The sequence below is a fragment of the Charadrius vociferus genome, unplaced genomic scaffold (genome assembly GCF_000708025.1).
Source record: "Charadrius vociferus isolate BGI_N301 unplaced genomic scaffold, ASM70802v2 scaffold297, whole genome shotgun sequence".
Lineage (NCBI taxonomy): Eukaryota > Metazoa > Chordata > Aves > Charadriiformes > Charadriidae > Charadrius > Charadrius vociferus.
In genome coordinates this window covers 308,386-331,960 of record NW_009649192.1, presented here as the reverse complement: position 1 = coordinate 331,960, position 23,575 = coordinate 308,386, and the positions used below count along the sequence as shown (strand labels likewise).

Below are 23,575 nucleotides of genomic sequence, written 5' to 3'. Positions count from 1 at the left end.
TTGCCTCCACAACAGCACATCATCTAGATTTTTAAATGCCCTGAATTCACAGGGGTATTCGCCCGACTCATCAACATGATGCTTCCTATGACATATTTCATTCATAACCTCCTTATGAACTACAATACGAAAGGTTAATTTCGCCTCCCTCCAAGCTTCTGTCCCTCTTCGAAAGCCATGCACTGGAGAAGGATGGGAGTAAAAGCAGCTGGGCTGGAACATCTTTATCCCCCAGCAACGCTCAGAACGGCCACCAGCAAATGATTATTTGCAGCCCCAAAAGTAAGGGAAAGTGTACAGAACTGGGCTAAAATTTGTTTCTCTGCTCCACACATCAAGCTGCACTGGGCGTATATTCTTGTGAGTATCCTGGCTCACGATGTCGATCAGTCAGGAAAAGACATACAGAGACAAACATCCTCCTGTCCTTATTCTAAACACAGCCAAAATTTACCTCTTTCAGAAAACTCCTTGTTCAAGAGATTGAACACTTAAAAAAAAAAAAAACACCCCACTTTATTTTTAATATCTATAGGTACACACACAAACACAGCCTTCAGTGAGGGTGGTATTTACCAATTACAGTATTTATTATTTCTGAAAACCTTTTTAATTCACACTGTTCAAGTGATTAAGAATGATTAATTCCTCTTAAAGGGAGAAGAGCTCCCAGTGGCAATGATATTCCAAAGACTCTAAGAAGAGGTTAGAAAGCAAGACACAGCATTTGGTGCTGAGGGACAGGACAGAGTGGCCTGAATGAACCAATCGGTGTGATGGTACTGTTTATGATAACAACCTGAAACTGAGGATAAAGATCCTCAACAGCACCTAAACCCTTTTTTAGGAAAAACAACTCCCAAAAAACCCACAGCACGAGATTTAAAGAGAAAACATTAGCACAAAGATTAAATCTTCATTTTCCATGGGAGAAACTCCCAACTCCAATCTAAAAGTAAACAAACAGCTGAGGCATATGGACTCCTACATCAATTAGTTTTAAAAGTTGATTTTTCAAAGCACCTATTTTCTATTTGCACATCTGTACAGTATGTTTGCCTTAGCTATATTTTATGAATGAGATACAATGTATGCTTTGTTTTCCGTAATTTATTTTTCTGTTGAAACCTGAGTTTTATGACAAAGGAAGATGATCAAGGTACAACTGCTGTTGTTTCTAATGATTCTCTGTAGTTACAGTTTTTGTCCTGTAAGTAAGATCCTTAAACTATTCTTTTCCTGTATTGTTTCCATGAGAAACAGTACTAAAGTTGCCACCAAAACCTATATTTGAAATTGTCTACTGCACTTTTTTAGCCTATAAAAAGTATCTTCAAGATTTGATGAAAGCTATATTTAGCTCATCAAGATTAAAACCTAATTAATTTGGTTATTAATTCTTAAGCTCTGAAAACTGCTGCCCTGCACGCAAGGGAGAACCCGCGTGTGCAGGCACAGGTAGCACGCAGGGCAGCACAGGAAACGAATCTCTCTGACAGCAGCAGGAGTTCAGATCAAGCCATGGCACGTGCTTTATACCAAGGAATGTTTAGTGTATTCCTCAAATATATAAGCAGCAGGAGAGCCTGTAGCATGAAGCGAAATAAAACCAACAGATATAATTCTCCAAAGTCAGACAAATCATTACAAAGTACTATGAGTAAGGAAAAAAGGGTTTTTTTAACCAAAAGGGAAGGTTTGTGTAAATAAAAAAGGTTTACTGATATGGTATGTGTAAAGGATATTCTGCAGTCCCTGCAAATAGAAAGGTATCTTTTACAAGCAAAGAAATTGTTTCCAATCATAAAGCTTAGACTAACTTCTATAGCCTATTAATTACAGCAATGAGATTTTTTAATAGCACATCTCAGACAGCAGTAGACTTGCCCTGTCATGGAAATGCATCCTAAGGCTTTTTGCCAGCCTAACTATTAGCTGCAAACATGAGAAAAAAAAAAATATTTGTAACTAACCTAGCTATTCAACAGCATTCTCTGACAGAACAGAAAAAGCTGTGAATTAGAGGGGAATCAATAATCCCATCGTGCTCAGCCAGCTTCCTGACGGACTCCTCTGAGAATTTTAAGACATGAACTGTTAGCTTTCTGTTCCAGTAATCTTTTATCAGATTAATCATAATGAGAATAGTCTTACGCATCTTCAACTCAATCCCACATGTTTATGAGGTGGGGTTTTTTTGTTGTTGTGGGGTTTTTTTGTTTGTTTGTTTGTTTTGTGTTTTGGGGGTTTTTTTAAGGCTTTTAGGTAAAAATTTGGCAATAGTCTCTTCTGTTTAGTATTGCCCTTAAGGTCTTTTTCATCAACCAGAGATTTTTTTAAACATCCTGCATACACTGCCTTTCCACACAAAAGCCTGTGCTGCCAGAGACAGATGGAAGGTTATTTTGGGCCTCACAATAACTGTGGGGATTCTCTAGAAGTCATACTGCTTACATCAGGAAGTCTGTAGAGCTTCATTGTTCTTTGTAGAGTCATGTTTCTACTCAAATGTGAAAATTTCACCTCCACCAGTTTTCTGGGATTCAATGATCGATGCCAATACCTGGAAACAGAATTAATAATGACAACTAATAGTATTTTAAGTGTCACTTTTACTTGCATTCATTTCCCTACTTTCTCGCATTGCTCCTTCTCTCCAAATTTGTTTCTAAGCAATCCTGTACTATGTCTGTAAGAAGCTCGAGGAACAAAAGATAAGGAAAAGCTATATCCAAGCAATAGCTTTTCAACAGGCCTGCTATCACTATATTTTGAATCTAAGCAAATGCTTTTTATTACAGAATGAGTAATAACAGGGCTAAACATTTTAGTACTTGCCATATCCCCAACAATTGCAGCACACTTACATGGTAACATTTATTATCTTGTACAGACAGGACCCTCTGATTGTGTCTAAGTAGTTTGTTGAAGGAGATCTCCTCTTCCTAGGAGATCATCGTGCAACAGAACATCACTGGTTACTCTAACACAGCATGGTTGTCTTTTTTTTTTTTCCATCCTTCCTTACAGAAACTTACAGGATCTTTGGTGTTGATAGGTACAAACACAATTTCAAATCAAGCAAAGAAATTGCTGTCCTCCAGAAGGATAGACAGCTGAACTAATACTGCTGGAACTGAACTTTTGCCAGTAGAAATAAAATCCATTCCAAACAAACGAAATTATACTTGATTACATACAACTCTTCTCACGCGATAGTTTTCCCATCCTTATCAAATGCTGATCAAGTCCTCCTCCTTTCTCCAGGAAAGATGAAAGTATTTCAAAAACAGCAAATCATACAATTCCCAGAAATGCTCTGCCATCTTTGGCAAGCAACCAGGTCAACAGGGAACTGTCCCAGCAAGGAAACAGGCCACTTGAAAAACACAGGTATACAATGTTGTCATTGCTAGCATGGCTTCCACCAGAAGGTCAACAGAAACATCTATTAGTCTATTTGATGTACGATAAACAAACCCCAAATCAGATTTCAGTCTGAGAAGCTGTTTTATCCAAGGTACCGGGAGGGAAGAAGGGGGGGAAAAAAAAAGGAGGAAAAAAAAAAATAAAAAAGAGAGAGAACCAAAAAAATCCACCCTGACAAACACTCAGCCTTCAGGTTAGTCTAGGTCACAACATTTAATTTCTTCGAATTTTAGGCTTTTGTTGTTTCTGGCCAATTACATAACGTGTTCTTTAAAATGACTGCTATAGGAACCGATATTATTATGAACATCACCTAGGTTACCTGCAAGTGGCCACAGGTTTGGGGAGTACCACTCCAGCAGTGTAAACAGCCTGAAAAATTCCTTCCAGGTTTACTCTTCTGGTTATTTCTCGAATCAGTACAGGTGCTACCCGTTTAGATCTCAGTTTCTTATGGACACACAAAAAATTGATTTCTACCATTTTCTTCACACTAAAAGTACATTAAAGAGTGAAAAATTAGAAAGAGTTGCACATTGAATATTTTCATTTGCATAACACTAGCTTTCCATGTTGCAACAGGAGAATCTGAGGTAAAAATAAATTGGCCTATGACAAGGTATATCTGCAACAACCACTGATCTGTGATATTGCGACTGTAATGGCAAATTGTGCAATATGCAAGCTTTGTCTAAGGTGTTTGCAACACTCCTTTTTCAGAGCTTTATTGAGACGTAACCAATTGCCTTACTTTAAGATAAAGAATGATATCCAAGCACATGCTACACGGTATCATAACACTTTAGGACTGCCAGTATATGAAGACTTGGCCAAGGAAGTCCAGCTGACTGACTATCCTTTAAATACTTTCCAGTAGATTCAGAAAATTCTATGTCATTGTCTGTATTATCCATCAATAAGAAAATTCCTTAAATATGTATTACTGGTCTTCATCATAAGGAGCCCACAAGTTTGGTTGGGTTTTTTGGGGGAGGTGGGTGGGCAGGGAAAGGAGTGAAAAAAAAAGAAGTCTCTGCTACATACACAGGATTCTTCTGAGTCTTTTTGGTCAGTAAGCCTCCTCTCTTTTTAAGTTGTCTATGGCAATGGATACCCAGTTTAAGATTTGTTTCACGGTGTTATTCTTTTACAAATACAAAACTAATGGTGCATTTTACCTGTCATAAATACGAATATTTGCAGGAATGGCACTTATGAATCCTACCAGTTTTTTGTTTGAAGACACTCTAACCCCACAGTGCCATTGGGGTAACCAGCCCGGAGGACGTAGTGCCCTGGAATTGATGACAGAAATAATTACAAATTACTGCTTACGAAGATGTAATAAAAACACACTTCTTTGGACTCCAGTCAGAGCAGAATGAGGAACTTGCTACTCACCACAGAAGAAATTCAGGTGAATAATCAAACCTAAACATATTATCATCATCTTCTACGTAATTCTCATTTAACAGTGTGTATAACTCCTTCAGCTGAAAACACACAAAAAATCCAAAGATTTATCCACACACATCAATCAGAATAAACTTCAATATTTTAGGTACCTATAAAAATTGTTTTACTTACAACTTCAGCATTGCTAAGATCCAGTGTGTCCCACATAAAACCCTGTGGCAAAGAATATGGCTCTAGGCGGACATTGTCCTTATCTGGTTCAATTGCACCATGAGAAGTTATAACTTCATCTTTTGAGGGAGGAAGAGGAGAAAAAAGAAAAAAAAAAAAAGAAAAAAAGAACAGTTACATTGTTAGCTTTCCCGATAGTTCTCAAAACTGCATTTAACTCACATCATGTATTTTCTCATAATTGTGTGACAGGACCATGAAGCTTTAAAAAAGTGCTGAAAAAAATTAGTATTATTAGTTTATACTACTTCTCATTCTCACAGATTGCATTCAGACTAACAACTACATCATCAGGATATCTATAAATATGCACAGAACTACTCTATCTTAACTGATACCCAATATTTCGTAACACAGAACAGCAATTTATCAGCACATGCACATCATTTAGCCAGCCACGAGATCAACGGTCTCATCATGAGAAACACGTTGTACTCGCAGCTAACAAGCTATGGCTCGGATCCTGTTTACCACTGACTTGAACAGACCTGAACTCAACAGGATTACTCAGGAGCAGTGGCATGGCAAAGCCAGGGCATGTAAGGGATGCTGGCGAAATGTGAAACTTGTCCCCAAAATCCTACAAGCATGCTTTATTCTCCCTTACTTTACAACTCCGGTCCCTCAGTACAGAGCGATAAACAGAACCTGTGGTTCTTCTATGGAGCAGCACCTGGCAAATCATAGAATCCTTTAGGCTGAAAAAGACATTTAAGATCATCAAGTCCAACCGTTAACCTAGGCACTGCCAACTCCACTGCTAAACCATGTCCCTGAGTGCCACTCTACAGGGATGGTGACTCAACCACTTCCCTGGGCAGCCTGTTCCAATGTTTGATAACCCTTTTGGTGAAGCAATTGTTCCTAATATCCAGTCTAAACCTCCCTTGGCACAACTTGAGGCCATTTCCTCTCGTCTTGTTACTTGGGAGAAGAGACTGACCCCCACCTCGCCGCAACCTCCTTTCAGGTAGTTGCAGAGAGTGGTAACATCTCCCCTCAGCCTCCTTTTCTCCAGACTAAACAACTCCATTTCCCTCAACCTCTCCTCATAAGACTGTTCACCAGCTTCGTTGCTCTTTGGACATACTCCAGCACCTCAATGTCTTTCTTGTAGTGAAGGGCCCAAAACTGAACCAGGCAGCTTTCCAGCCACTCTTCACCAAGCCTGTAGTGATGCATGGGGTGGTTGTGACCCAAGTGCAGGATCCAGCACTTCGCCTTTTTGAACCTCATACCATTGGCGTCGGCCCATCAATTCAGCCTGTCCAGATTCCTCCGTAGAGCCTTCCTACCCTCCGGCAGATCAACACTCCCGTCCAACTTGGTGTCATCTGCAGTTACTGAGGGTTCACTCGATCCCCTCGTCCAGATCACTCATAGAGTATTAAGCAGAACTGGCCCCAGTACTCAGCCCTGGGGAACACCACTTGTGACTGGCTGCCAACTGGATTTAACTCCATTCACCACCACTGTTTGGACCCGGCCATCCAGACAGTTTTTTACCCAGCAAAGGGTACACCCATCCAACTGTTCACCAGCTTCGTTGCTCTTTGGACATACTCCAGCACCTCAATGTCTTTCTTGTAGTGAAGGGCCCAAAACTGAACACAGTATTTGAGGCGTAGTCTCACCAGTGCCAAGTACAGGGGGACAATCACTTCCCTAGTCCTGCTGCCCACATTATTTCTGATACACACCAGAGTGCTGTTGGCTGCCTTGGCCACCTGGGCACACTGCTGGCTCACATTCAGCTGGCTGTCGACCAACACCCCCAGGTTCTTTTCCACCAGGCAGCTTTCCAGCCACTCTTCACCAAGCCTGTAGTGATGCATGGGGTGGTTGTGACCCAAGTGCAGGATCCAGCACTTCGCCTTTTTGAACCTCATACCATTGGCGTCGGCCCATCAATTCAGCCTGTCCAGATTCCTCCGTAGAGCCTTCCTACCCTCCGGCAGATCAACACTCCCGTCCAACTTGGTGTCATCTGCAGTTACTGAGGGTTCACTCGATCCCCTCGTCCAGATCACTCATAGAGTATTAAGCAGAACTGGCCCCAGTACTCAGCCCTGGGGAACACCACTTGTGACTGGCTGCCAACTGGATTTAACTCCATTCACCACCACTGTTTGGACCCGGCCATCCAGACAGTTTTTTACCCAGCAAAGGGTACACCCATCCAAGCCATGAACAACCTGTCTCTCCAAGAGAATGCTGTAGGAACAGTGTCAAATGCTTTAGTAAAAGTCTAGGTGGACAACATGCACAGCCTTTCCCTCATCCACTAAGCTGGTCACCTTGTCACAGAAGGAGATCAGGTTAGTCAAGCAGGACCTGCCTTTCATAAACCCACGCTGACTGGGCCTGATTGCCTGGTTGTCCTGTACATGCTGCGCGATGGCACTCAAGATGATCTGCTCCATAACCTTCCCCAGCACAAGGTCAGACTGACAGGCCTGCAGTTCTCCGGATCCTCCTTCCAGCCCTTCTTGTGGACAGGTGTCACATTTGCTAACCTCCGGTCTACTCTGACCTCCCTGGTGAGCCAGGACTGCTGATAAATGATGGAAAGTGGCTCGGTGAGCACTTCCGTCAGCTACCTCAGTACCCTTGGGTGGATCCCATCTGGCCCCATATATTTGTGTGTGTCTATGTGCTGTAGCAGGTCCCTCACCATTTCCCCTTGGATTATGGGGGCTTCATCCTGCTCCCTGTCTTCTAGCTCAGGGGGCTGGGTACTCAGGTAACAACTGGTCTTAGTGTTAAAGACTGAGGCAAAGAAGGCATTAAGTACTTCAGCCTCTTCCTCATCCTTGGTCACTGTGCTTCCCCCACATCCAATAAAGGATGGAGATTCTCCTTAGCATTCCTTTTGTTGCTAACGTATTTACAGAAATATTTTTTTTATTGTCTTTTATGGCTGTAGCCAGATTAAGTTCTAGTTGGGCTTTGGCCCTTCTAATTTTCTCCCTGCATAACCTCACAACATTCTTGTAGTCCTCCTGAGTTACCTGCCCCTTCTTCCAAAGGCCGTAAACTCTTTTTTTCCTGACATCCAGCCAAAGCTCTCTGTTCAGCCAGGCTGGTCTTCCTCCCCACGAGCTCATCTTTTGGCACACAAGGCGGCTGGCCTGTTCCTGCACCTTTAAGACTTCCTTCTTGAAGACTGTCCAGCTTCCCTGGACTCCTTTGCCCTTCAGGACTGCCTGCCAAGAGGTTCTGTCAACCAGCTCCTGAACAGGCCAAAGTCAGCCCTCCAGAAGTCCAAGGTAGCAGTTCTGCCAACCCCCTTCTGTACTTCTCCAAGAATTGAAAACTCTATGATTTCACGATCACTGTGCCCAAGATGGCCTCCAATCATCACATTACCCACAAGTCCTTCTCAGTTTGCAAACAACAGGTCCAGCAAGATGCCTTTCCTAGTTGGCTCCCTCACCAGCTGTGTCAGGAAGTTATCTTCCACATGCTCCAGGAACCTCCTAGACCGTTCCCTCTCTGCTGTACTGTATTTCCAGCAGGCATCTGCTAAGTTGAAGTCCCCCACGAGAACAAGGGCTAAAGACTGTGAGACTTCTCCCAGATGCTTACAGAATATTTCATCTGCCTCTTCATCCCGGTTGGGTGGTCTGTAACAGATTCCCACCATGACATCTGCCTTGTTGGCCTTCCCCCTGATTCTTACCCGTAAACACTCAACCCTATCATCACCATCATCAAGCTCTAGACAGTCGAATGTTCCTTTGTAGTACGAACTTTTGCCAAAAGATGCGCAATCCTGACAAATAGTTATGACCTGCCATCCAGTTTAGGTCATTATTATCAGCATCTTTACACAAAATCTGGAAAGTATCAACAGCCTAAATGTTACTGCCACTACCTGGCAGACTTGGCCTAACTAAAGGACCTGCTGCTAACAACCTTAACTTGAAGGCAGAAGGACTCGAAAGATAATTTAATGCAAAGATCCCTGCAGCTATTTCTTGAATCAACCGATTATTTTTTCCACATAAACATATTCAGCATATCAAATAGTGAAGAATTCCCAATATGTTCATTCAGCAGATAAAGGAAAAGCTTAAAAAAAAAAAAATCAATGGGACCAAGAAGCAATTCATAAACACTGTTGAACACCACCTCTGTTAGCCAAATTCAACAAAGCATATTTCTATTCAACAACACTAAGAAATCATTTTTAGACCACATGTATTGGTCCTTTCGGGCTGGCAGGTGACAGACTCTGACCTCTATAGAAATGCTGTAAGATATATTGACTAACCTGAACTGAACTCCTGGAACAAACTGCTGCGCGCACACCTGAACTAGCCCGAAAAAGCTTCGTTATGGCCAGAGTATTTTTTTTTAATTATTATTATTTACTCATCAACTTATTTCAGCTAGGCTCTTCCTCCACCTAGGCAGGATTACTGTGACAATTACTACCATTAGTTTACGGAGGTATCCGGATAGAGTTTGCATGGAGAAGAGCCAGGGCAGGTCAGTTCAATCCAGTGGAAAATATTGCATCCAGGGACTCTGCTCTGGACTTCTCTATGCAAGGAAGTCAGGGAGAAATGGGATCAGTGTGGATTAAGCTATAGAAATGGATTAATGCAAAATGCTGCCCCGCAGAGAGAGACAGAGTGCTCCTGTGCTTTAGACTCTATCTTATTTCTGCTTATTCTACAGCAGCCTCCAATGCCACGGAGAGAAACCTGCAGAACAAAACAATGACAGCTATTGTGCTGAGACTGCTTTACTTGTGGGGTCCCCAAGTTTTATTGGCGCTGAAGAGATACAACCACTTAACTTGAAGATAATGAAGGGGGAAGAAAGTTCAGAAAGCAATTCAGAAAAAGCAAGAGAGTCAGCACCTATCTTCTCCAACAAAGACTAAGATTTATCAACTGTGTTAGTATCACATCAGTATAAAAAATAATCTGACAAATTCCTTACAAAATTAAAGGCAAGGAGAGGTCACCTCACCATCTCACTTGGTACCAAGAACAGAGAACGGGCTCTGAGAAAGCATGTCTTCAAAGCAGTATACATTGTGGAGGAAGCACGTGAACACACAGCAGTAAAAAAAAAAAAAAAAAAAAAAAAAAAAAAAAAAAAAAAAAAGAGGGAAAATAAATAAATATGTAAGATCAAAGTTTAATCTTTGCCACTACTTAAGAGTTCTTATTTTCCCTGAAGTGGAAAAGACTTCTACATTCTGTTGTTCAAGAGTTCAGACCTAAAATATACAGAGGAATGCTATGTCAATAACATTTCCCATTTTTACAGAGAACATCAGAATGAGATTTATTAACACCGTATTTTGTTGCATATCACTGGGGGAGACCAGGGACGGGATACGGGGACACAAGCACTTTCTCAGAGAACATCAAGAATTCCACATAAACTACACAAAAGATTAAGGATCTCTACTGTTCACAATGCAACTTCATACCCATTTTAGAGAACATGCCACACAGCTGGCATGCTTTGTTTTAGCGGTCAGTAAGACAGATCTTATGCCCAGGTCCAGTTAAACTTACTAAGTTTAGGTACAGGTTGTGTATCCCAAAACTGGTATTTACGTTTGGTGGCCTCGTCAATATTCTTTGCTGGACCCTGGCACGCAGAGAGCAGCTCCATCGCTCTCTGGATGTCTTGAAGCTTCTGCATTGGAATGGCTGGATTCTGCACACAGAGACAAATGGAAGAGGAAGCTTATTGAGTATGTTTACTTTGAACAAGTTGTATCAACATGTTCATTTATTTTACTATTACGTATTCTTTCACGTACTCTTCTCATCATGGTTAGTTTAGGTACAACCTTTGGAGGCAGGAGGGTGGAAAATTAGGTGGGCAACAGACAGTCAGCTTCACAAAATACTTAAGAGTTTTGAGTGGCACTTGCATTTAACCATGAAACTTCAGTGTTTTTAACACAAACACAGCAGCATTAAGGCAGGGTACCAGTATCACAATAAAAAGCTTCTTATATTCCCTGCCCCATCCCCTCACCCTCGGTTAAACACAATGAAACAGCAAAAAGCAGATCAGCTTAGATATCTAACAATCTAAAGATATCACTGGAACACACAGAGATGTTCAAAGTTGTACTTAACACATACAATATAAAATAATATGTAAATTTGCTATGGTTCAGTATTTCAGGTACACTGTATTGCTACAAATATCCACTTTTTAACCTTAATTATATTGTATCTGCCTTCTATTAGCTTGCAATTATCACAGTAGGTACCTTTCTGCATTGTATCATATGATAACCATCTTGCCACTAACGCCAACTATGCCAACACTCACAACTAAGGATAATTTTAACTGATAGAAGCAGACAGACATAAAATAAACACTTCCCACTTCAAAGTTGAAAAATCTTTATAGGAAAGTTATTTGGAACGCATAAAACCTAAGGCTAAGTGTTTATAAGCTGAGCTTCTAAACCCTCACTTCTGATCTTTCTGAGTAAGTGTAACTGGAATGAGAATTTTACCTGCATAGGAAAGTGCAGAGGAATAACGGCAACAGACTTCTAAATCTAGAGGGATTTTTCTCTCTCTTTTTTAATCTATTTAGTTGGGGTTTTATCTCCCAAGTGGTAAGTCCTGTTCTGAGGCATACTAACAGCATGCTTGTGCTCAAGTATTTATTGCACTGCAGTCCTGGAAAACATTCAAAGGAACAGCCTCAAATGGATTGGAAAATTTTAAGCAATTCTGCATAGAGATTTCAAGCCAGATGTTTTTTTTACTGAATATCAATGGATGACTATTTCCATATTTCATTTTCCTTCTAGGATTCATGGGTTGAAAAACCACCATAAATTACACATAATAATGTAAAGCTTCATTTGGATGGGCACCTGCTTCTAGTATCTTCAGTCACAAAAGGAATAAAACTCCCTGCCTGTAGCTCAAGCAGGCCATCACTTTCTATTTATAATAAAAACTTGTACCCTCTAAACATCATGCAATTTCTTAAGTATTGCAAAATTTTACCTGTGAGCATGCTTTAAAAACCTGTCATCTGAGTAGTTGTGAATTAACATATTTGCACACTTTAGAGCAACACTATTGCAGCATAAAAACCCTACCGTATTTCTAGATCCAGATTACAGTGAGACAACTTACTTTTCTCAACTTAAAATCAATTTGTCTATTACACACTGGCCTGATACAAATACTTCTAATGCCACTAGATAAATTCTGAAATCTTATCAGTAGATTATGAAATCAAACATAAATATTGACATACTGTAATTTATTTTGTAAGTTTATTTTAAGTCTCTAATATTTTTCTACATTAAGAAGAAGAAAACAGAAAATCTAAAAAGAGACATTAGATTCTAAAAAGTTCTTACTAGCATACATAAAGTAAAAAGATCATGTTCTGGTACTAAACACAACACGGCTAGGGGCATCAGGAGGAACCTCCTGTCCTTTCAACATGTTCAGAGATCAACCTGGCTAAGAAGTTTACTTTCAACCCTTCTTGTTTTACTTTAATGGAAAGTAAGAAAAACCTACACAGAACTTCCCATGAACTACAAAGACTAATTTTGTTTCATTTCAGTTTAGGGGAAATATCTCCTCGCAGCACAAGACGGCGCTGTTGTGCAACAGGGCTGAGGCACGCAATGCTTTTCCTGCCTCAGTCTTGGTGACAAGATCTGACCTCAGACCTTTGATGTCCCTGAGCCTTGCAGCAGAGTCTGAGAGACTCCCATTACCCACAGCAAGAGAGAAAGTTAGGGACCACTTAGCAAACTAATCATGCACATGTCCGTAAGAACAGACTGGATGCAGCTGAGGGTGCTGAGGGAGCTGGCTGATGTTACTACAACTAACATCTATCAAGTTTAAAAGGTTATAGCAATTGGTAGAGGTTTCTTTTCACTGGAGAAATGGAAATGTCACACCCACCTTCAAGAAGGCAAGAGGGAGAATGTTGAGAACTCAGGGATCAATACTGCTTAACAATCTCGATGTGACTTTCTCCGCAAGTTCACAGTTGCAAAGAACAGTTGATACGCTGGACCACAGAGTTGGTATTGGAAGCTACTTTGGCAGGTTGCAAACAGAAACTTTGTGAAGTTTGACAAATGGCAGAGGCCAGCATGGACTGACTAGGAAGCATCTTTGCAGAAAAATACTTGGAGGTCGTGGTGGGCAGAGAGCTGAACATGAGCCAGCGGTTCGCTGGCCAGCGAAGGACAGCTACATGCTGGGTTGTACCACTAAGACTGGCCAGCAAGCCTTCCCCTTTTTATGTCACCCCTGAGATCACATCTCTCAGTTTTGGGCTCCCCATTACAAGGAAAACATTGACATAGTGGAGCGAGTTCAACGGAGAGCCATCAAGATGACTAAGGGGCTGAAGCACATGACATGCAAGGAAAAGATGAGACCTTGATTTGTTCAGCCTTAAGAAGAGAAGGTTAAGGGAGCAGGAGAAATCTTACTGATACCTAATGGGAGGACGTAAAGAAAACTGAGCCAAGCTTTTTCAGAGGAGGACAGTGACAGGACAAGAAACAACGGACACAAGCTACAAACCAGCAAAATCCATTTAGATATAAGGAATTACTATTTTTTTAATCACAAGTGTATTCAAACACTGGAATAGGTTGCCCGCAGAGGTTGTGAAGTCTCCATCCCTGTAGACCAAACAACCTGATGTAGTTGGATCTGCTCTAGGCAGAAGGTTGTTTCAAAGACCTCCAGAGGTCCCTTCCAATCTAAGTTAATCTGTGAATATGTTGTGTAGGCCATTGGTGACTACAATAACGACTGATAATATTGCAAGTCTGGCAAGCTTCATTTGTGTCAGTGTGGACAGTACACATCATTGGGACTTGTAATGGGGAGAGACCAGAATCTTGTGAGATGGGCAGTGAAGTGCCCTGAAGGTCACCGTAAGCACACAATGCTAAAAAGCATTTATTGCTGTGGTTACACTCATACCAGTGTTCAAAAAGACCAATATCACAAGTAAGACAGGGAGAAGCTAAGAAGACTCACCATTGTGCTTTTCTCCTCTCCAAACTGGTACACCTGTTTCTAAACTCACCCGACCTCAAAATCTTTTTTCAAAATTATTTTCAACAAATTCAGAATCCCCCTGAGTATTACCTGATGATCCTGCATATATTCTCTTAGATGTGAGGTGTACAATGCCACTTTCCTCTGAAATATTTTGTAAACCTCTTTTCAACCAAGAGCAAGCAAATGCCAAAAGCCTTTTTTCTATAATATATTTTGTATAGCACAAGGAATACAAAATCTAAATATCACTTGAGTAGCAGAGAAAATAAGTACCCTCCTCCACACTGATCCAGATCAGCAGTCTAAGGTGCCTTCAAAAAATCTAAAACAGGAAGGTTGTACGAGACAGAAAAACTTGTCTACATATCAGTGTGTACACCTGGAACACAACAGAGGAAGCCTAAAAAAAACCACCAACACTGACGCATTTGCAAATAGAGAAAAGTGGAAGCTATATAAGAATAGTAAAAAGGTTTAGCTACCTAGAGCTTGAGAGAAAGACTTAAGTGAGAGCTTTACTTTCATGCCAATAACAGAGGAAATTTTGTAACATTGCTAACAAACTGGCTAAACTTCTTATGACAGTAAAATAATCATGAAGAGTGCCACTCTAAGTACACAACTTAGAACAAGGATAGGCTTCCACAGTTGCAAAACGCATCACGCCAGAGAAATGGTGTGCAAGACTGCAATGCGCTGAGGACTAAAATCTTGCACATGAAAACCAAAAAAAGCGAAGCAGCTTCCTTTTAATGCAATTAGAGGCAAGATATGGAACAATAAGTTTGGTCAACAGGGAACCAAGGAACTCCCGGGATATCACAGCAATGAACTCTGTCTTTGTGTTAACATTAAAATTGACCTTTCTCCAATTGTAAAAGACTTTGAGGTTACTTGGTTATCGCTTACAAACAGTCATCTTGTATTAGCAATTCAGGCCAGGTGCTGTATAGAAACACAGTATCAAAACATGTAGTGAGATCAGGAAGTACTTATAATCTCTCTACATATTTTAAAGTGTCCCCTGTGCCAAACGTGCCCAGTCAAAGCAATGGGGGTGACACAGAGAAGATCTAAAGGGACAACACAAAATCTTTCAGTGTGTTAATTAGCCAGAACACAACTTTTTTCCCTAATATTAGTTGGCAGTCCCAATGCACTTGACAAATCTTGCAGGATGAATAGTAGTACTGATACAACAGTGTAACTTTCTCTATGTTAATCTGATAAAGCAAATATAACTACTTCAACATGCTCAATGGTCCATAAACTTTCTTATCATCTTGTTATAAACTTCAGTTCTCAGGCTCAGATTTCTCTTGAGATAAAAGTCGTATGTTAAAAAGCCACCACATATTATTAACCATTCATTCAGAATACGATAGTCAAAAGCACAGAGACAATGCTATTTTATCACAAATACCACAAAGATCGTACATCCCCATTTTGCATTCTTATTTACAGTGGAGGCCTTTCAGATGGCAAAAAGTTTCTTCAGACTGTATGCCCATGTTAGAGATTACTGCATTTTATGTAAGATGACACGCTGCTTGTTTGCCCAAATGAGAGGCTGGTTAGCACAGCAGGCACACCTTCCCTCCTACTGCTGCTGCTTGCCACGAGATAGCATCATGCTGTACAAGTTACTGAAACTGCACTAAGCTGAGTTAGATGGTGGCTAAACTAAAGGCAATTCATCAAACACAAAATCTATTTAAAAGCATTACTGCTGCAGATTAAGATTCCCCACAACTAAGCTGTCACTAGCCTGAGTTCTAACTGCTGGAAAAGAAAGACAAAACACCTCCTCCTCTGCTTTTCTCACAGTATACCACTGTGGTGGTGACGAGGACTCTCCAGCTAACTTCATACAGTCTGCAAACACCAGGTCTTATCTTGCTTCTGCCTCAATTCAGGACAGTAGCCATTTACTCAATTCTGATGTGTTAAGGCAGAACTATTAACTCACTGTTACAAAAAGCAACACACAAATTAAAATTAAATTAGAAGGCAAGCACAAATTAAGACAGAACCAGGCTCTCACTTTTGAAGGCTGTTGAATTTTAATCTCCTGGGAGTCAGATGCAGAATCTGATTTGGTGCCTCCAGAGTTTGGTTTCTCCTTTTTTCTCTTCTGCTTCTTTTTCTTTTTCTTCGCTCCCAAATCCCCTCCAGGGCTTCTGCCAGAGATTCAGAGAATATTCAATAAGAAAAGTCAATACCACCGAACTTAAAATTCAGAAAAAGTTAAATATGGAAAAAACAGCATTTTAATATCAAAAAATCTAACAGCAATTTGAATGTGAAGAAAAGGCAAGGGAAACGAAGGAAGGGGGGAAATGAGAGCACTGATGAAAAACTTCCTGCAAATGCTTTCTAATTTCTTTTATACTTGGACCCCAGCACAACCAGGCATTTTGACACACTAGTGTCAAATTGGGACTCTATACAGCCAGTGCTCTTCTCCAGGCTATTACCCAGCACAAACATGAAATGACCAAATTCAACAGCTTGGAGGAACTCAGGAAAGTGCAGGAACTGAGGAAAGTAACCTCCTTGGAAATTCAGTAACTATTAGCAGCCTGGTATTTTTTCCCCTTCATGCTCAACCACCAGGCACATCTGAATTTGAGAAGAATCCAAACAAAAACATTCTGTTTTCAGGGAATTTTGTTTCTAACTTAAGTAGTGATAAATTCTTGCTGAAATCTCAGTAAGAAACAACACAAAACTAACCAAATATTTGTACTTTAAAACAGTAAGTACAATGGGGTCAACTTTACCTAAAAAACCCCAACAAAGTATGTATTGATTGCACTTGCAGATTCTGACATATTTTGACTATTGATAATACAACTCCTTTCTTCTTTAAGGGGATTCTAATTTGACAAGTAATCAAGATACAGAATTAAGATTAGATTAGAATTTGCAAAGTGTGGGATGTGTTGGCAGCTCTCAGACGGAAGGCAAATAAGCAGGTAATGAGTCAGTTAATGCTGAATCCTCTTCAACGGGTTAATCTCCCAACAAAACCATATATACGTAATGGAGCTCAAGACAGATATTGGGGTTTGGGGGGCTTGTTTTTCATTGGAAAAGAAAAAAGTCAGTGCACAAACGACTGTTTATTTTAATTCTGGAAGGGGGAAAAAATCAGATATGATACTGGCAAACCAAAAGAAAGAGAACTCAGAAGAACATAACTAAAGTTATTAAGATAGATACGCATGCGAGGGCCATGTTATTCACTGTAACATGTTCACATTCAAGATTACGATGCCCAGTCTTGGCACCTATACATTGTCAGAGCTGAAGTCAGCAAGAAAACACCCAAATGTCCAACTGGGAGGCCAAAAGCCTGCAATTAATCAAACATGCAACTAAACAAACACTCGTTTTTGTGATATCATTACTGTTCCCTAGAACAGCCCGTAGTGAAAGACGAACCCCAAAAAGTCCTTAACATTCGGACCTACATTGGGTTAAGTTATGCTCCCAGAAAGAGGGGAGAGTTATAAATGCAGCACCCTCTGGGATACTCAAAGGACAACAGCGTAGCAGACCAGGCACTCGCACAGGGGAGAGAAAAGAATTTGCAGTACCTGCTAGAAGTCTGCAGAAACAAAGGACAGAGTTATACAAGTGAGGCAGGGAAAAAATTTTCTCTTGCAGAATGAAGATACTACCTGATCACCCAGATGTTTCAGTTAATAATTTTTATACTCGCAGTTTAAAATGATCAAATTTAAATCTATTTGAAGGCCCGTAGACCAAGATGACACTTTGTACAGAATCTAAATACAGAACAGACCCAGAGGCCTGGAAAGAGGTTACAAGTATGAGAGAGTAAAAAAAACAACCAACCAAACAGGTGCAAGACCTAGGACTTCACCACCTCTGGCAAAACTGAGATAAAAATACTAGGGAAAGCAATTTCACCTTTGCTGAGATTCATTTAATGAGGTATTCTTCCACTTCCTTGAACTGCCCACAAGCTTTCACCTTTCCCTCTAACATCTCACATACAGCAAACAAATGATGCCACCGCATCCTTAAGCTGACTCCCAAAGGCTTTTGCGTTGAACATTAAGCCTACTCTGAGTTTCAGCAAACACCGTTCTTGACAGGCGCCTCCAGCAGGCACCGAGCCCCGAGTCGCACCGGTGCGGCTCACTTCTTGCCTTTTAACAGCAGCCGGCCCCGATTACACCACGCAAGAATTCTGCTCACTGGGATTACCTGAGGGTCAATGTTTTATTTAGTTTGGTGAAATAATGAACAACTGTACTCAAAAAAAAAAAAAAAGTTTGGCAGCTGTGGAGAAAAAGCAGTTTTGCCAAGCTTTACTAATGTTATCCCCAGTTAAACTGTACTTTTACCAGGATAATCTTAGTTTATTCTTTGACCAGCTCAAGGTCTTTTTCATATATAAATGCTTATTTTTTAGCTGGGAAAGAGGAAAGACAGGACTAAATTGCTGTAAAAGACAGATGGTGGTTAAAACTACTTATTTTTTTAAGTTTTCTGAAATCCCAGTCCTCAGCTTACGACCTTTAGGTTTAGAGTTTTCACACTGCCTCTTAAAAAATAAATACTGGTACCTTTGTCTGACAGGTTATCCAGGGACCGTTCAAGAGTAGTTATTAATGCACAGTCCCCTGCCTGGGTCAGCCTTTTTTTACTGTTACAGTCCACAGAATGTAAAAAGAGGATTTAAAGAGAGATCCACTTGTCCTTCAACTCTTTAGGCATGCCTGCAACCCAGAGATTTGGCAGCAGGCAGCATGCAGAAATTTCTACTGAGTAAACAGGTTTGTCCAACACAAGTTACAACCAGAGATACCAAGCAAATTAGGGCAAAAGCTAAACCAAAACATCTCAGGATTTTTTTATCCTTCTTCTATACTCTGCCTTGAAAAGAACCAAAATGTTCTAAAACTGGGATTAAGAATGACTGGGAAGGGAGGAACTCGGTTGCTCAACTTGTAGTAATTACGCTGGACATGACAGCACAAAAGATATGCGAAGGTAACGAGATTAAAAGCAAAGACTCCCACGAAAAGCTTTTCTCTTAATTAAACAAACTTTTGTGCTGACTAAGATCTGAGTTCTGCTTTGTCTGGTCAGATACATTTCGTGGTGTCATCATATAGGTGTATCTCACTCTTAGAAGTTTGGCAGGGGAAAAATTTGCCACTTCTGTGAAAGCTGTCCTTTAAGCATGACGTCTCTTTGGCTGAACTACCCTGCTACTGTTGAAGCAATACAACTCGGAGCGCAGGTCCCACACGGGAAGCAAGAAAAGGATACGCAGCTCAGGTTGACGCTATGTCTAGCGGTCAGGTCAGGAAACATAACTTTTTCACGCATCAAATCAACACATCTGCCCCAGTCCAGCCCACCACATAGACCACAAATGGTTATACTAAGAAAAATATTCAACGTTAGACTTGGGGATGATTTTGATTGTGTCAGTCTAGCAGAGACATGCTTATACCAGGAGCGCTTTACTGACAGGAGCGTGAGCGTACACACTGAGGCTGAGGTATACCTAAGCGCAGACGTGGTCTAAGATATTTTTAACTGCATCAACGGTGTCGGTTTTGTCAGTCTGATGAATAGGTAAAGGAGTGAGGCCAGCACAAAAGTGACATGCATATCAAAATTCAGCTAAGGCAAAGGAAGAGTCAAAAGACCTTGTTCTGCCCCCAAAAGACTTAACCTTGCCACAGAAACCGGCTGTCGATATGACTCTGAGACAGTCATTATGGCCCACATTTTTATGATTTTGTCTGCAAGTTACAAATGCGAGCCCATGATCCCACCCACATACCTTTCCACTTATGTACACACATCTGGTGTTTTGCATAAATGTGAAAAAAGACTTTTGCTTCTCCCTGCATGTGTTGGCTTTTTTTTTTTTTTAACTGAAAAATTGGGATACTTACTGCATTTGAGGAGGAGTGTGGCAAAGGCAGAGAAACTTACTTTGTAGAGCTCTGTGCAAAACTATGAAAAGCTGAGATGGAATAATCAAGAGGAGTGTGACAGTTGGTCGACTCAGGTGGTCGAACTGTTTTGGTTCCCTTGGTTTTGATTTGAGATTATGTTCCCCACTGAATATTTGTCAGTGTTATTTTAATTGCCTTTTTGGACACTAAATTTTGCTTTAGCAGAAACAGCTTTTCATAATGTCAACATCTGTTTTAAATTACATGGAATGGTAATTTTAAGTTAGCAATTCCTCAAATTTAAAACCAAACATGTACTTCAGATATTTATTTTTTAAGCTGCAAAGGCCTAGGCCTGTGTGGGGTTTTTACCTTTACAGTATTTTTCCTCTCTCTGCGGGTATGTGAGGTTGCAAAACTACATTTCTGAAGACATTATATAGATCTTCTTGATCACAAAAAATCAGATCTCATGTATATGGGCAAGTCTCCAAAAAATTTCAAAGTAGTATTATTTATACTAGGGCTGTCCTTGGTTCATAAAGAAAACAGAGGCTTTCCCACTGCTGTATTAGACTACCACCACTTCAAGAGAATAAGGAGGTCCTGACCAGAAGGGCTTATGTCCTTCAAATTCCACTTACTAACAAACTACCATTACTAACAACCCCTCTGGACAAAGATTTTATTTGTATACATTTTAGTACTTGGAAATGCAAGTTTCTTAAGCACGAAAACCTAACAGCAATGCCTTAAAACCTAACCCAACAGATATTCCTAAACACTCTATGTGTTTCCTCTGCCTCCCCCTTCAAGTCTGTACTTCAAGATGTAAATCTCATCTGCTAAAACTAAGCACTGTCTCCTGTACCTTCAGAATATTTACTTTTTTTTTTTTTTTAATCTAAAAGTAGTCCTGGTTATAAAGCTGCCATTTAACAATAATCAAAGGGGTATACTACTAAAACATCCAAAGTAAATCATTTGTGAGGGTTGGGGGTAGTTGTTTAAAGGTCATACTTTTTCCTCATCTGTTTACTAAATGTTCAGTGGCCAAAGCCTTTCTGTAAGTGAGCACAAGGAGCTATTTAGAATGAAGATGAACTGAGAGACCTTACAAAGCTAGGCCCAGCAGGGTGGATTCAGGTGCAATAAATATTTTTTTTCTACATACACACTAACAAAGCTATTTTGTAAACAACACTTTATTATGAAACAGAACAAGTACAGCACAATGCATCTAGCAGGAGCAAGCTGCAGACACGGAACAGGAGAACAGCAATGAGTCACACAACATACATAATCCTGCATCTAAAATACAGGAGCAGAAACAAAGGACAAAGACATTTGCACAGTTGAGAGCTATAAAATGGTATTTTCTGCTGCAGTCATTCAGTGCTCAAGCACATAAAACAATTAGCAAATTTAAAAAAAAAAATAAAAATCCAGTATTATAAGGACCTATTTTCAAATGCCTAGAAACAGCTTGAAAGTAACTTCATTTACAAAGCAATTCAACTAGAGACTGACATGCAACACACACTCTACCTCCTTCTAAAAAGTGATGGTTAAAATAGCATGAGATTAAACACTGATGGGCAGCAATGGACACCATTCCGAATTTAGCAAGTCAGGTAACACAGTCATAGTCTCAGTAAGGCTGCTCAGAAATTGCTTAGGTATATAAAACCTTATCTAAAAGCTCAAAGCAAACTTTAAAGCTATCTCAAAAATTAATATACTATGATAGGGAGAAAACACAAAACAATTAGGCTCCTATTACCATGGGTTAATCTCCCAGGTTGAAAAGTAGATCTTTGTGTTTGCTGTAACGTAAGATTTTTCTTTCCATTTGATGGAATTTGTTTGAATACTTCAAGCTGCAGACAAATAATAGCAAACAAGATTCTCAAAGACTACAGGAAAATAAAGTAATTCAAAAGTCATTAGACTTCATGCATCAGAAATATGATAGAAAACTGGTACTAATACTTAGAGGCTTTTTCTACTGGAATGATCTACCACTAATTTAATTAAACTTCATATTACTTGGAAGCATTCACTATCTTATTCAAAGATGAATAAAGCAGCTTCTTTGAAATACTTATTAAAATACATTTGGGATATTCAACAAAAACAAGCTTTGGGGAGAACAGCGTACAGCCCATAGCCACAGTAGTTGTCCCTCACAGCTCAGCGAGATCCAAGTTGGAGCAGAGCAGCAAGCTGTGATTCAGAACACACCAAAACGCAATTCTTTGTTCCCCGCCTGCTTCTTACACACTGCTTCTGCACTCAGTGTCACAGCAGCCGGAGCTCATAGCTGCAAGCCCAGCTACACTGCAGAGGGCAGCTACAGCTCGGTCACGCACACAAACAGAAGAGGAAACTGGAGTAGGAATAAAGTACGAATGAATTCTCGACAGGCATCACCCAGCTATCAAACAATCTGGCCTGGCATGTCAGGTTGGCTCCTACAAAGCGCAATAAATAATCATTCTCTGCTCTTAGTGGTGTTACTTTTACATATTTGGGAATCATCAACTATGGCATATCTACGCAAATGTAACAAAAGCCCCATGATAATTAAAAGCTATTTTGTCCCTTTTTAATATACCAGATTTATATTACTATAATTATTTTTGACACAACAACTTTAGCATGCCTGCCACGAATTCACCAACAGAGCAGCAAACATCGAAGTTTTCCCCTTTCCTGCCTTTTAGAGAAGTCAGCCACCTAAGTGTCTTAGATTTTCCTTGCCACATTTAAGATGCAGAGCTGCTTGTTCCCAAGCGAATCCTAGGGGCAGGAGATGACAAACAGCGTACATCCTCAAACATCAATCACCTACAGAATGCTCTCAACCAGATGAATCAGAAATTCATGAGGAAGATATTTGTGTAGCTGTGTATAGATTAACCTATTTCTATTTTAGGCTACTCCAGCCACTCCTAGTTGCGACAACAAAGCTTTTTCTCTGCAATCGCGTTTTCTAACCAAAGGTAAATTTAAACGAAGTCGATTTTTAAAACGCGTCCCTCCCGCTTCCCTGCCCCAAAAGCCCCCAGCTGCAGAGCAAGCCAGACCCCTGGCACCTTGTGCCCAGACAGAGCCACGATGCACATCGCCCAACACGGGAGGGGTGCCAGGGCCCGCAGTTGACGCCGGCCCCCGCTCCTGTCAACTTTTACTGGCGACAGCGCCTGATCCGCAGCGTGGGAAGATTTAAGACGCAAGATTAGGGGAGAAGGCACTACAACCAGAACAACAGCGTCCGCTCCGTCTAATGCCTTGGTAAAACACGCGCTCTACTCTCCACGCAGCGTGTGGATTGAGAGTTAATATTTCCTTTCTGACAATAGCTGACGCCGGGGAGGAGTGTGTCTGCAGGACAGAGGGACGCAGGCGATGCCCGGAGAGGTCCCCAGGCCGGGGAGGGGAGCGCGGGTATGGGGCGTCGGGGGTTGCCCGCCGCGGGGGCTGACCCGA

The 23,575-nt window shown here is 40.8% G+C and overlaps 1 protein-coding gene across 1 annotated transcript in view; it reads right to left on the bottom strand.

The window, feature by feature from the left end:
• Positions 1-23,575, bottom strand: part of NMT2 (N-myristoyltransferase 2) — a 44,083-nt gene that overhangs the window by 8,786 nt on the left and 11,722 nt on the right. Inside the window, exons 3-10 of the mRNA XM_009888956.1 lie at positions 20,752-20,755; positions 16,177-16,312; positions 10,617-10,761; positions 5,017-5,135; positions 4,831-4,922; positions 4,608-4,724; positions 3,752-3,922; positions 2,455-2,563 (exon numbers count right to left, since the gene is read on the bottom strand). Coding sequence (XP_009887258.1) covers positions 2,455-2,563; positions 3,752-3,922; positions 4,608-4,724; positions 4,831-4,922; positions 5,017-5,135; positions 10,617-10,746 — 738 coding nt within the window. The 5' untranslated portion in view covers positions 10,747-10,761; positions 16,177-16,312; positions 20,752-20,755. The remainder of the gene's footprint in view (positions 1-2,454; positions 2,564-3,751; positions 3,923-4,607; positions 4,725-4,830; positions 4,923-5,016; positions 5,136-10,616; positions 10,762-16,176; positions 16,313-20,751; positions 20,756-23,575) is intronic.